The 11,958-nt window shown below is 46.8% G+C and overlaps 1 protein-coding gene across 1 annotated transcript in view; it reads left to right on the top strand.

Moving 5' to 3' along the window:
* Positions 1-564: 564 nt before the first annotated feature.
* The window catches only part of vps13a (vacuolar protein sorting 13 homolog A), a 39,573-nt gene continuing 28,179 nt past the window's right edge, over positions 565-11,958 (top strand). The window contains exons 1-20 of the mRNA XM_083673322.1: positions 565-731; positions 2,049-2,092; positions 2,212-2,254; positions 2,478-2,573; positions 2,718-2,819; positions 3,179-3,288; positions 3,492-3,551; positions 3,820-3,879; positions 4,212-4,292; positions 4,416-4,473; positions 4,739-4,866; positions 5,493-5,599; positions 5,880-6,051; positions 6,268-6,330; positions 6,950-7,085; positions 7,267-7,361; positions 7,737-7,879; positions 10,461-10,662; positions 10,774-10,888; positions 11,521-11,657. Of these exons, the coding sequence (XP_083529448.1) occupies positions 632-731; positions 2,049-2,092; positions 2,212-2,254; positions 2,478-2,573; positions 2,718-2,819; positions 3,179-3,288; positions 3,492-3,551; positions 3,820-3,879; positions 4,212-4,292; positions 4,416-4,473; positions 4,739-4,866; positions 5,493-5,599; positions 5,880-6,051; positions 6,268-6,330; positions 6,950-7,085; positions 7,267-7,361; positions 7,737-7,879; positions 10,461-10,662; positions 10,774-10,888; positions 11,521-11,657 (2,052 nt within the window). The 5' untranslated portion in view covers positions 565-631. The remainder of the gene's footprint in view (positions 732-2,048; positions 2,093-2,211; positions 2,255-2,477; positions 2,574-2,717; positions 2,820-3,178; positions 3,289-3,491; positions 3,552-3,819; positions 3,880-4,211; positions 4,293-4,415; positions 4,474-4,738; positions 4,867-5,492; positions 5,600-5,879; positions 6,052-6,267; positions 6,331-6,949; positions 7,086-7,266; positions 7,362-7,736; positions 7,880-10,460; positions 10,663-10,773; positions 10,889-11,520; positions 11,658-11,958) is intronic.

Below are 11,958 nucleotides of genomic sequence, written 5' to 3'. Positions count from 1 at the left end.
CACTGCACACTTCTGTACATAGCTAGCTTTAGTCTTTTTCAGACAGACACACACACGGTGTATGCACCAACTCCTACAAAGGCACGGTCAAAAACCGTGACCGTACCTTTGGGCCACTAGACTCTGGAACGACCTGCCTGAGGATATTGGGCTAGCAAGATCAGTATTCTCTTTTAAATCTCTTGTTAAAACTCATATTTATAGACTATCCTTTAATTGATGCTGCTCTTATTCTTTTTAATGTGTCTGTTTTGGTGTTTCTACTTATATTTTTGTTTTTATTTGCATATCTGTTTTATCTATTTGTAAAGCACTTTGTAACATTGTTATAAAAAGGTGCTATATCAATAAAGTTTATTATTATTATTACTATTATTATTATTATTAGTAGTAGTAGTAGTAGTAGTATTATTAGTATTATTATAAGTATTAGTATTAGTATTATTATATCAATGAATGACGCAACCGCATGCATGGTCGGACCTAGGACCGCCCAACGCGATATTTCAGGAAACTCTGGACACACATACACACATACACTCGAATCGGAGCTGGTGTCACCCGCGGCAGCGAGTCGAAACTGAATGTAAACATGATGACCACCAAGAGGTGAACGATCAACCGCTGCAACATGGTCTTCGAAAGCGTGGTCGTCGACGTCCTGAACAGGTTTCTAGGAGACTACGTAGTCAACCTTGACAGCTCCCAACTCAAGCTCGGCATATGGGGAGGTAAATAATGCTTTAAAAATGGTTGTATTTTTACTGTTAGCTGGTTAGCTTGCGATGCTAGCCTTATGACTGTGTGTGTGTGTGTGTGTGTGTGTGTGTGTGTGTGTGTGTGTGTGTGTGTGTGTGTGTGTGTGTGTGTGTGTGTGTGTGTGTGTGTGTGTGTGTGTGTGTGTGTGTGTGTGTGTGTGTGTGTGTGTGTGTCATAGCTAGCTAGCTAGCTAACAGCTGTCACTGCGGGAGGTACTTTGCTATGTTCTTGCTGACATGTGGGTGCTGTCTAGTGTAGTTAACATTATAACTAGCTGGTTTGGCTGGCTGGGTTCATACATTAGCTAGCTTCCTAGCCAGATAGCTATCTGATTGGAATACAATACAAGCTTAGCACGTACTAGTCCCGACTCTACATGACTTAGCTTTGCTAGTAGTAAGCCCTAAGTGGTCACGCCCGTTTACAACATAGCTACGTGATTAGCTAGCTGCGCACTGTTGTCAACACACAGCTAGCTTCTTCACACTTTAGGTTTCTGGTTAGCTAGCTAGGTAGCTTGCTAGCTTCACTAGAGCTTTGCTAGAATGACACATTTCCACACCATATGGGGCCACAGACACTAAGTACAGGATTAGTGGCTTTCAATAGTTGTATGTCAAATCAATGTTGTAGTAAGATCACAGCAACTGCTACAGGCAAACTATCTGGCTGTCACAAGACTCAGTCCTGTCAAAACAGCTGTCACCACACCACACCACGCCACACCCTTCACTGTCCTGTCCTGTCCTGTCCTGTCCTGTCCTGTCCTGTCCTGTCCTTTGCTTTGCTTTGATTGGTGTAACTGCAGGCAGACAGCGGCATGCACACACCTCAGCCACAGCACAAGTGTGTGTTGTTTAGTAGACCACAGCATGGACCGTCCTTCCTCATTTCTTCAAGTACAGGAGGTTCAGTTGTGCCTGTTGCTTTGAAGCCAGACACTGTTCTTTCCTATGCTCAGACAGACAGACATACACACACACACACACACAGAGGCATAGACAAACATACAGTATAAGCACACCCCAATACGCACAACCCTCTTGTGGATATTATAGAGAGAGAACGTTTAATAAATGTAGTTAATAATTCATCAGTCAGAGACTAACCCTCTAACCCTGACACTTTAACCCAGACAGACAGAGCATAAACGCGTCCACTGAGAAGCGTGAACAAGGCTGTGTCCTATGCCTGGACACAAGATAACAATGACGATATTTGCATTTAAATGTACAGTGAAGTATAGATAAAAGTGTCTGTTTTAAACAGATGTGTGTGTTTTTCCTCAGGTGATGCAGTCCTCAGAAATCTGGAAATTAAGGAAAATGCCTTGGTAGGTTTGATGTGCTGAATGGCTGCCAAACATTGAAGTGGAAATTATGGAAACTATTTAATGTGTATTTACAGATTTTAATTACATTTATTGATGAATACGTTTCCGCTTGTTTCCAGAGTCAACTTGACATTCCTTTCAAAGTCCGAGCGGGACACATCGGTAAGACTGGACCAGATTGACCTCTGACCTACAGTGCCTAACCAATCACACTCAACTTAGTTGACTCAATTTTAGCCTTATCCCCAACCGTGTGCTTGAGGCTGTTCATTTAATTAGTCTCTCTCTCCCTCTCCTCTCTCTCTCTTTCTCCCTCTCTCACTCTCCCTCATCTCTCTCTCTCTCTCTCTCTTTCTCTCTTTCTCTCCTCCCCTCTCTCTCTCAGGACGGTTGGAGCTGAAGATTCCATGGAAGAATCTGTACACTCAGTCAGTGGAGGCCACTCTAGACGGTGTCTACCTGCTCATCGTGCCCACAGCCAGTAAGACCCTTCTGTTGGCCATGACCCTGAAGGGCTTATCACTACTGTGCACAAACCCTCTCCCAGGAATTGTGTGTGCGTGTGTGCGTGTGCGTGTGTGTGTGTGTGTGTGTGTTTTAACGCTTGCCTCCCCCTGTGTTCCAGGTATAAAGTATGATGTTGAGAAGGAGGAGAAGCAGCTTCAGGAGGCCCGTCAGAGAGAGCTGCAGAGGATTGAGGAGACCAAGCAGAAGGCTGCAGAGCAAGGTCACAGTCCTACCTTCATTATGACTCTTTCTCTTTCATCCCTCCCTCTCTCTCTCTCTCTCTCTCTCTCCCCTAAACCAAACAGCCGCTACAGTTCTCCTTATCTGGACAGTACATGTCAACACCAACACTCCTCGCTGCCTTCCCAATCCAGAAGAATAGAGTTATTGATTATGAAACAGTATCTTGTAGATATATTGATTATGAAACAATATCATGTAGATATATTGATTATGAAACAGTATCTTGTAGATATATTGATTATGACAGTGTCATAAAGAGTTATTGATTATAAAACATTATGTTGTAAATATATTGATTATGAAACAGTAAAGTGAATGACTCTACTGTGACCACAGAGAACCCCTTGCTGGAGAAGCAGGACTCGTTTGTGGAGAAGCTGGTGACTCAGGTGATCAAGAACCTCCAGGTGAAGATCTCCAACATCCACGTGCGCTATGAGGACGATGTGAGTATGCCGCACGCAGGCACGCACACACACATACAGTACACACACACCCACACGCATGCATGCAGTACACTTACACACCCACGCACACACACACACACACACACACACACACCCCTGGCTGTCTGGAGGAGTGTTACCACTATTCTGTACAGACAGATGTGTGTTTGAACTGTATTGATGTATGGTCTTCTCTCTCTCAGGTCACCAACCCCAACTCTCCCTTGTCATTTGGAGTCTCACTGCAGAACCTCAGCCTTCAGGTAACGTGTGTGTGTGTCAGGAGTGTGTGGTTGTGTGTTAGGTGTGTGTGTGTGTGTGTGTATGTGTGTGTCAGGAGTGGGGTGATGTTGTTGGCGCTCTGGTCAGGTGTGTGCGTGTGTATGTATGTATGTGTGTGTTGTTGGAGGTCGTGTGTGTGTGTGTGTGTGTGTGTGTGTGTGTGTGTGTGTGTGTGTGTGTTTTGTTGGAGGTCTGGTCAGGTTGTGAGGTAACAGCGGTTCATGGTTTGACTGACGTATGTTCCCACAGACGGCAGATGAGAACTGGCAGCCTTGCCTGCTGGATGAGAGGGCCAAGCTGTTCTTCAAGGTAGACTCTAACCCACAGCAGACATAGTAGCAATCAATCAACTCATCAACATCTTGGTGGTCCTCTGTGGCTCAGTTGGTAGAGCATGGCGTTAACAACGCTTATGTTGTGGGTTCGATTTCCGCTGGGACCATATATTCTGAAAAATGTATGCACTCACTGCAATGTAAGACACTTTTGATAAAAGCGTCAGTTAAATGGCATATAATATTATAAATGATATCAATTTATCTATTATCTCCATTGAGGATGCTGTTTAACCTAGGACCTGTGGACCTGTGTCTGTGCTGTCCCTCTCTGTTCTGAACCCTGGTTTTGTTCCTCTCCATCAGCTCGTCCAGCTGGATAACCTTTTTGTGTACTGGAACGTCAACTCCACCCTCTTCTCCAATCACAGCCCGGAAGAGGCCCTGGTGAGTCAACGTGTCGTCGCTCCGCACCACCCTGCGGGGGGGCGGGTCTAAAATGAGAGAGTCTGCTTCCTGTGATGTCAATGTCAAATAACCCATAACTTTGCGTGTGTGTTGTTTCTGTAGCGATGCCTCCAGGACAGCACGGAGATCCAGAACTCTCTGCCCGTCAGCCATGACTTCAGTGAGTCATGGTGTGGTGTTCTGACAGGATGTGACATCATCGTCTGAATCATCACAATATCAATAATCATATTGTCCTCCACCTGACACAGAGAATAGACTCTTACATAACCCATACTAACGCAGTTTAGATAGAATAATAATTAATAATCTAACTTTGTCATCACTAATTTTGTTACGATTGAAGTTGAGTGTTTTCTGGGGGGGGGGGGATTATAGCTTTAATGCAGTGTGATTAACTCTGCCTTCCTGTGTGTTGCTGTCAGTTTTTCGCCCAATCTCGGCAGACGCTAAGCTGCGTATGAACCCTCGATCGGACGTTGACTTCTCCTCCCCCAAGATGGACCTGGTGGTCAACCTCAGAGAGGTGGCTGTAGAACTGAACAGACCCCAGGTAGGGAGGGAGGGGGGAGGGGAGGAAGGGAGGGTTAGAGGGAGGGAAGGAGGGGGGACCTGGTGGTCAACCTCAAAGAGGTGGCCGTAGAACTGAACAGACCCCAGGTAGGGAGGGAGGGGGGAGGAAGGGAGGGTTAGAGGGGGGACCTGGTGGTCAACCTCAAAGAGGTGGCCGTAGAACTGAACAGACCCCAGGTAGGGAGGGAGGGGGGAGGAAGGGAGGGTTAGAGGGAGGGAAGGAGGGGGGACCTGGTGGTCAACCTCAAAGCGGTGGCCGTAGAACTGAACAGACCCCAGGTGGGGGGGGGGGGGGGGGGAGGGATGAAAGAGAAACACTAATAATAAAGGGAGAGAGAGAGTGTGTCATCAAAGCTCTTTTCAGAGTTCTTTCTTTCTGATTCTCTGGAGTGGGTACTTGTTCCTGCCCCTTCTGGGACTAAACAGCCTTGGAGTCGTGTGATTGGCTGTTAAGTCTACGTAGGGGAGGGCACAAGTACACATGACAGAGCCAATGGGACAGCCCTGTGTTACTGTGGGAGCTGCTGTTGACTCCGTTGTCCTCTCTCTTTCTCTCCCTCTCTCCCCCTCTCCCCCCTCTCTCTCTTGCCTCTCTCTCCCCCCCAGTACATCAGTATTCTAGAGCTCCTGGGCTCCGTAGATATGATGTCACGAAACCTGCCGTACAGGAAGTACCGCCCAGATGTCCACGTCCACAACAACGCCTCCCATTGGTCAGAACTCACATATCATATACCTGGCTTGTTCTCATGTTGTGGTGATGTCATGGGGTGAATCTCAATTGTCTGAAATGGCCTCCTCCTCAATTTCTACCTCCACCAGCCTCCCCTGGTCTGAGAGCAGAGACCAGTGAAAGCACCTCTAACTCAGAGGCCTTTATTTCAAACCAGTGCAGGTGAAGGGAGGCTGGTGGAGGTAGAAATCAGAGGACGGGCTCTGTGTGTGTTAAACTGGCTTTTGATGTTTAGGTGTGTGTGTGTGTGTGTGTGTCAGGTGGTGGTACGTGATCACGGGGGTGATGGAGGTGGAGGTGAAGCCGCGTCTGCACATGTGGTCGTGGCCTCACATCCGTCAGCACCGTCAGACGGTGAAGCGTTACCGGGAGCTCTACAAGAACAAGATCACCAGCAAGAAGCCCTCTGAGGAGCTGCTCAGAGAACTGGAGGTGGGGGGGGGGGGGGTGTAACCGGGAAGCGTTACTGGGAGGGGGGAGGCTGGAGGTGGGTTGGTGGTGGGGGGTCTCTCCTCCTCCAGAGCCTCTGGTTGATGATGGACATTAACTCAATTCATCTAACGTTCAGGAGGAAGTGTGTAATGGATGTAAAGTGTGTAAATGATCTGCCCCCCTCCTTTGCGTGCGTGTACGCGTGCGTGTGTGTAGGAGCCAGAGAGGACCCTGGACATCTTTAACATCACGCTGGCCAGACAGCAGGCAGAGATGGAGGTACGTAATCACCTCCAGATCAATCATTTCTATATTATTAGATATATAATATCATAATCATAATATATTATATTATTCCATCAGCAGATGTAGTTATCAGATGTCCTGAAAGCTTCTGTGGTCTACAATGGTCTTAAGCCACCAACTGCCAAAGAGTTCCGGAACTCTCACCACCTGGAGGGCCAAGTGTTTTATGTGGTGTTTACCTAGCAACAATACTTTGATTGGCTACAAAATGAAGCATCATCATTTATGCATTTTTGTGAATAAAGTCTCTAGAATGTTGACCATTTGGGCGACTTTATTAACCAAAATGCATCAATTATGATGGTTCATCTTGTAGCCAATCAAAGTCCCTCTGCACTAAATTACTTAATATTAGCATTATATCTAGCATTTACTATCATGTCTTCTACACTAGGAACTTATTATTATATCAGTGTTATGAAGCTCTTCGGGAAACTCACTTCTGTTCAAAACAAACACAGAGTCAAGACCATGGTAACCACGGTAACTGTGGTAACCACCAGTGCAACAACACCGTGCAACAACACCAGTCTGACAGCGGTTTCAGCACATGGTTGTGGTTGACGTCTGTGTCTGTGTGTGTGTGTGTCAGGCCAGCAAGGCGGGGCTGCGTGTCTACCGGCCGGGGGTGAAGATGGAGGAGGAGGAGTCTCAGGGCTGGTTCGGCTGGATGTGGTCTGGCTGGTCAGGTGACGCTGACACCCCGCAGAAGGAGGTCAAGACTGGAGGTGAGGCATCATGGGAAATACAGAGACCAATGCAATGGAATGGGATCAAACAGACCTGTGTTTGATCACATTCCTCATTTCATTCCATGCTTTACAATGAGCCCGTCTTCCGTCAACCTCCCCTGATGGAAATAAACAAATACTTCTTCCCTTCCATGACCCTCCCCTCCTGCCCCCTCAGGGTTTGATGACTTTATGACCCCCGCTGAGAAGGCCAAGCTCTACACTGCCATCGGATACAGTGAGACAGCTGTCAATCACAACCTGCCAAAGAACGTGAGTGGCTGTCTCTCCGCCCACAGCCCTGCCCCCCACACTGCCGCGTCATCACATCTGATTGCCAACATTCCACAACATTTGAGACACAAATACCTTTCTTCCTACAGCGCAGAGACACACACAGCTATAATACACACACAAACACAAACACACACACACAAATACCTTCCTTCCTACAACACAGAGACACACACAACAATAATACACATACACGACACACACACATGACACACACACATACATATACGACACACACATGAAACACACATATACACACACACACACACAAACAGCTATGACACACACACACGACAAACCCACACAAACACCTATACCACAGAGAAGGTACATTGCTGTGTATTCTGTGTGTAGTTTGAGGACATGAAGATGAACTTCCACATGGAGAAGATGTGTCTGTCCATCAAAGACGACAAGGATAAGGATGAGATCATCAAACTGACGGTGGAGGACCTGAAGGCCATGCTGACCCAGAGACCCGGGGCCCAGGCCATCAAGTAAGACCAGGTTACCTCTCTCTCTCTCTGTCTCTCTGTCTGTCTGTCTCTCTCTCTCTCTCTCTCTCTCTCTGAGTGCATGCTGGGAGTTTGGTGGTGGAGTGTGGTGAGTTTTGCTGAGAGTTTGTGATTTTACTCAAACTTTTCTTATTTTTTTCTACTCTGGTTATTGTATGATTGTTTTGTAGCTATTTATGGTTATTGTTAGTGTAGTTTGGTGTGTGTTCGGTGGGTGTTTTGGTGGATGGTGAGCCATGTTTGTTGGCGGGGATGGCGTCCTTGGAGACGCCTTCCCTCTCTATCCGACATGGAGTGCGGGTTCAGCCCGACCCATCTATTCCGGTAGAGGCGGTTCTCCTGGTTGTGGGTGACTGTGTGGGACACGCCAACCTGTCCTATGCCTCTAGGATGAACAGAGGTGTGGTTGTTTTCCTCAAAGAGGAGCGTTTTGTGGCTGAGTTAATAGCGAGCGGCGTCTCTCTGAACGGTGTCTATCTGCAGGTTTCCCCACTTGCCGTGCCCTCTACCCGGGTCACCGTTTCTGGTGTTCCCCCGACTGTGGGCTTAGGCTGTAAGAGCGATAAGAAACATGTCCAGTTTTTCAGGAGACAGGTGTTCATGTTTCTGAACTGTCCATTACAGGCTCTGGAGGTTTCTTTTAGAATGAAACATGGGGAGGGACATTACATGATGTACGCCAGCACAGGCAGCATGAATTGCTTTGAGTGTGGGGATGTGGGGCACAAGTGGATCGCAGGTCAGGTCACGGTTCACCAGCGTTAGAGACATGGATGCTCCCACCTCCTTCTTCTTTAACCTGGAGAAGTCCATCTCTCGGACCAAACGGTCAACGGAAATGGTCTGTTTCCGCCTCCCTGATGGTACGGTGACGACTGACCTGGTTGAGATGAGATAACATGCCGTAGAGTTCTACAGCGCCCTCTTCAGGATGGAGGACTGTAACGAGAGTGTGTGGACAAACTGCTGCAGGGGCTTCCTCAGCTGGGCTCCGAGGACAGAGCTGTCCTGGATGCCAACATCTCCCAGGAGGAGCTTACTGCTGCTGTGGGTCAGATGGCTCCTGGTAGAGCTCCTGGACTGGACGGACTGCCGGCAGACTTTTATAAGCACTTCTGGAAGTGTTTGGGAGTCAGCCTGTGGGAGGTGCTGCAGGAGTGTTCTCAGACAGGCCTGTTATCGGCATATTGTCAGCATGCAGTTCTTTCACTTTTACCCAAAAAAGGAAATTTGGCTTTACTTAAGAACTGGAGACCAGTGGCTTTGTTATGCACAGACTATAAACTTCTTTCAAAAGTGCTCGCCAACAGGCTTAAACATTTTCTAGAATTAATAATCCAAAGAGACCAGTCATACTGTGTACTGGACAGATCCATCATGGACAATCTTTTTCTCATGAGAGACTTATTTGATATTTGTAAACTGTATAGTATTGATGTTGGAATTATATCATTAGATCAGGAGAAGGCTTTTGATAGGGTTGACCATGGTTTTCTTTTTTCCAGATTAAGAGCTTTTGGTTTTGGAGAAGGTTGTGTCAATGTTGGGTTTGTTGTATAAGGAAGCTTTTTGTTTGGTGAAAGTGGGTGGTGGGCTGAGCTGTCCAGTACAAGTTCAGAGAGTGTGGTGGAAGTCTAGGATTTGCCACTCTTACTTTAGCTCTTCAGAGATGAGATTCAAGAAATAAAGTCCTGAGTAGCCACAATATCTGAGTCCGGTATTTATCATTGCTTGCAAACAAGACACATTGTTTGAACAAGACAACAAGTTGTATCATTCATATGAAAGTGTATGTTCTTCAAACAGTTCTATCAATGTATTATCCATAACAAGAGGCATTAGACAGGGATGTACCATCTCTGGACAGCAATACTCTTTAGCTATTGAGCCTCTTTTGAATAGATTAAGATCCAGGCTATCAGGACTTATGATACCAGGGTTGCCTCAGTGGCCCTCACTGGTGGTTTCAGCTTATGCTGATGACATTAATGTGTTTGTCAGAGACTCGAGAGATGTGGAGTCCCTGGATAGTAGTTTAGATATGTATGAAAGGGCATCTTCAGCAAAAGTTTTTCTGGGAACAAAGGAGTTTCAGAGGAAGAACTGGGAGGGTGCTATGGAGAGAGTGTGTGCCAGACTGTCTAAATGGAAATGGCTGCTACTTCAGCTTTCCTACAGGGGGAGAGTCTTGATTGTCAATAATTTGGTTGCCTCGACCCTTTGGCACAGACTGATAGTCTTACCTCCACCAAGGGGCCTGATTGAAGGAATTCAGAGGGCAGTTGTGGATTTCTTCTGGTCAGGGCAGCACTGGCTGAGATCAGCGATACTGTACATGCCGGTACAGGAGGTTTCTGTTTTAGGTTTTTGCATGAATTTGTTTTTGTTGTAATTTTTAATAACAGTGAAATTTGTGTAAATGGAATTAACTAGAAATAGTTCTGTCAAAAAAAATTCTCTGTCTCTCTCTCTCCTCTCCCCCCCTCCCCCCCTCCTGCTCTCCTCTAATGAGTGTCTCCTCTCCTCCCTTCCTCCCCTTCCCCCTCCTCCCATCCTCCTCCAGACTGTCGACCCAGCTCAGCCTGTTCGAGGTGACAGGTCTGTCCGGTAACCGGGCAGCGCCCACTCTGCTGTCGTCGAGGAAGGCTGCCACGGCGACAGGGACCCCCCTGCTGAGCTTCCTGTTTGAGACCAATCCCCTGGACGAGACCGCCGACCAGCGGCTCCGCATAGAATCACAGCCCCTGGAGATCATCTACCACGCGGTGTGTGTGTGTGTGTGTGTGTGTGTGTGTGTGTGTGTGTGTGTGTGTGTATCGTATGTGTGTGTGTGTGTGTGTGTGTGTATCATAGTGTGTATGTGTGTGCCTCTGTAGGAGACAGTGAACAGCATGTCAGTGTTCTTCATGCCTCCTGACGACCTGCAGCTGGATGAGCTGACCAACGCTACGCTGATGAAGCTGGAACAGTTCAGAGACCGCACCTCCACTGGTCAGTCATACACACACACACACACACACACACACACACACACACACACACACAGCTGTGATACACGCACACGCACATGCACACACTCACATACATATACATACACACACACACACACAGCTGTGATACACACACACACACACACACACACACAGCTGTGATACACACACACACTCACATACATATACATACACACACACACACACTCACTCATATATATGCATACACACACACTGGATAGACACATACACACACACACACACACGGACTGGCTGGTGGTGTGGTGTTATTTTTGATGGCTCATTCTAATGGTGGGTTGTGTTTGATGTCTCATCACATCAGACAGGATACAAGCCTGGTTTAAGCTCATAATCATCCATCTGTACTTCCTACACACACGCGCACACACACACACACACACACACACACACACACACACACACACCTCATTTATGTCCAGGCGTATGTTTTGCAATTCTGTGTTGATGACTATATTGTCGTTGTCTACACTCTACCAGTCTTATGTACAGTAGAGATGTTGTTGTTGACAGGTCTCATGTACAGTAGTTGTTGTTATGGTTGACAGGTCTGATGTACAGTAGAGATGTTGACGTTGTTGTTGTTGTTGACAGGTCTGATGTACGTGATAGAGACCCAGAAGGTTCTGGATCTGAAGATAAACCTGATGGCGTCCTATGTAATCGTTCCTCAGACCGGGTTCTACGACGCCACCCAGAACATCATGCTGCTGGACCTGGGTCACTTCAAGGTCAGTCAGAACGGTGCAGTTATATACTCTAACTGTCTTCTCTAGTTGTATACTCTACTGTCTTCTCTAGTTATATACTCTAACTGTCTTCTCTAGTTGTATACTCTACTGTCTTCTCTAGTTATATACTCTAACTGTCTTCTCTAGTTGTATACTCTACTGTCTTCTCTAGTTGTATACTCTACTGTCTTCTCTAGTTATATACTCTACTGTCTTCTCTAGTTATATACTCTAACTGTCTTCTCTAGTTATATACTCTAACTGTCTTCTCTAGTTGTATACTCTACTGTCTTCTCTAGTT

The sequence above is a fragment of the Argentina silus genome (genome assembly GCF_951799395.1).
Source record: "Argentina silus genome assembly, chromosome: 7".
Taxonomy (NCBI): Eukaryota; Metazoa; Chordata; class Actinopteri; order Argentiniformes; family Argentinidae; genus Argentina; species Argentina silus.
The sequence above is the reverse complement of the archived record's forward strand: the minus strand, read 5'-3'. Positions and strand labels throughout refer to the sequence as shown.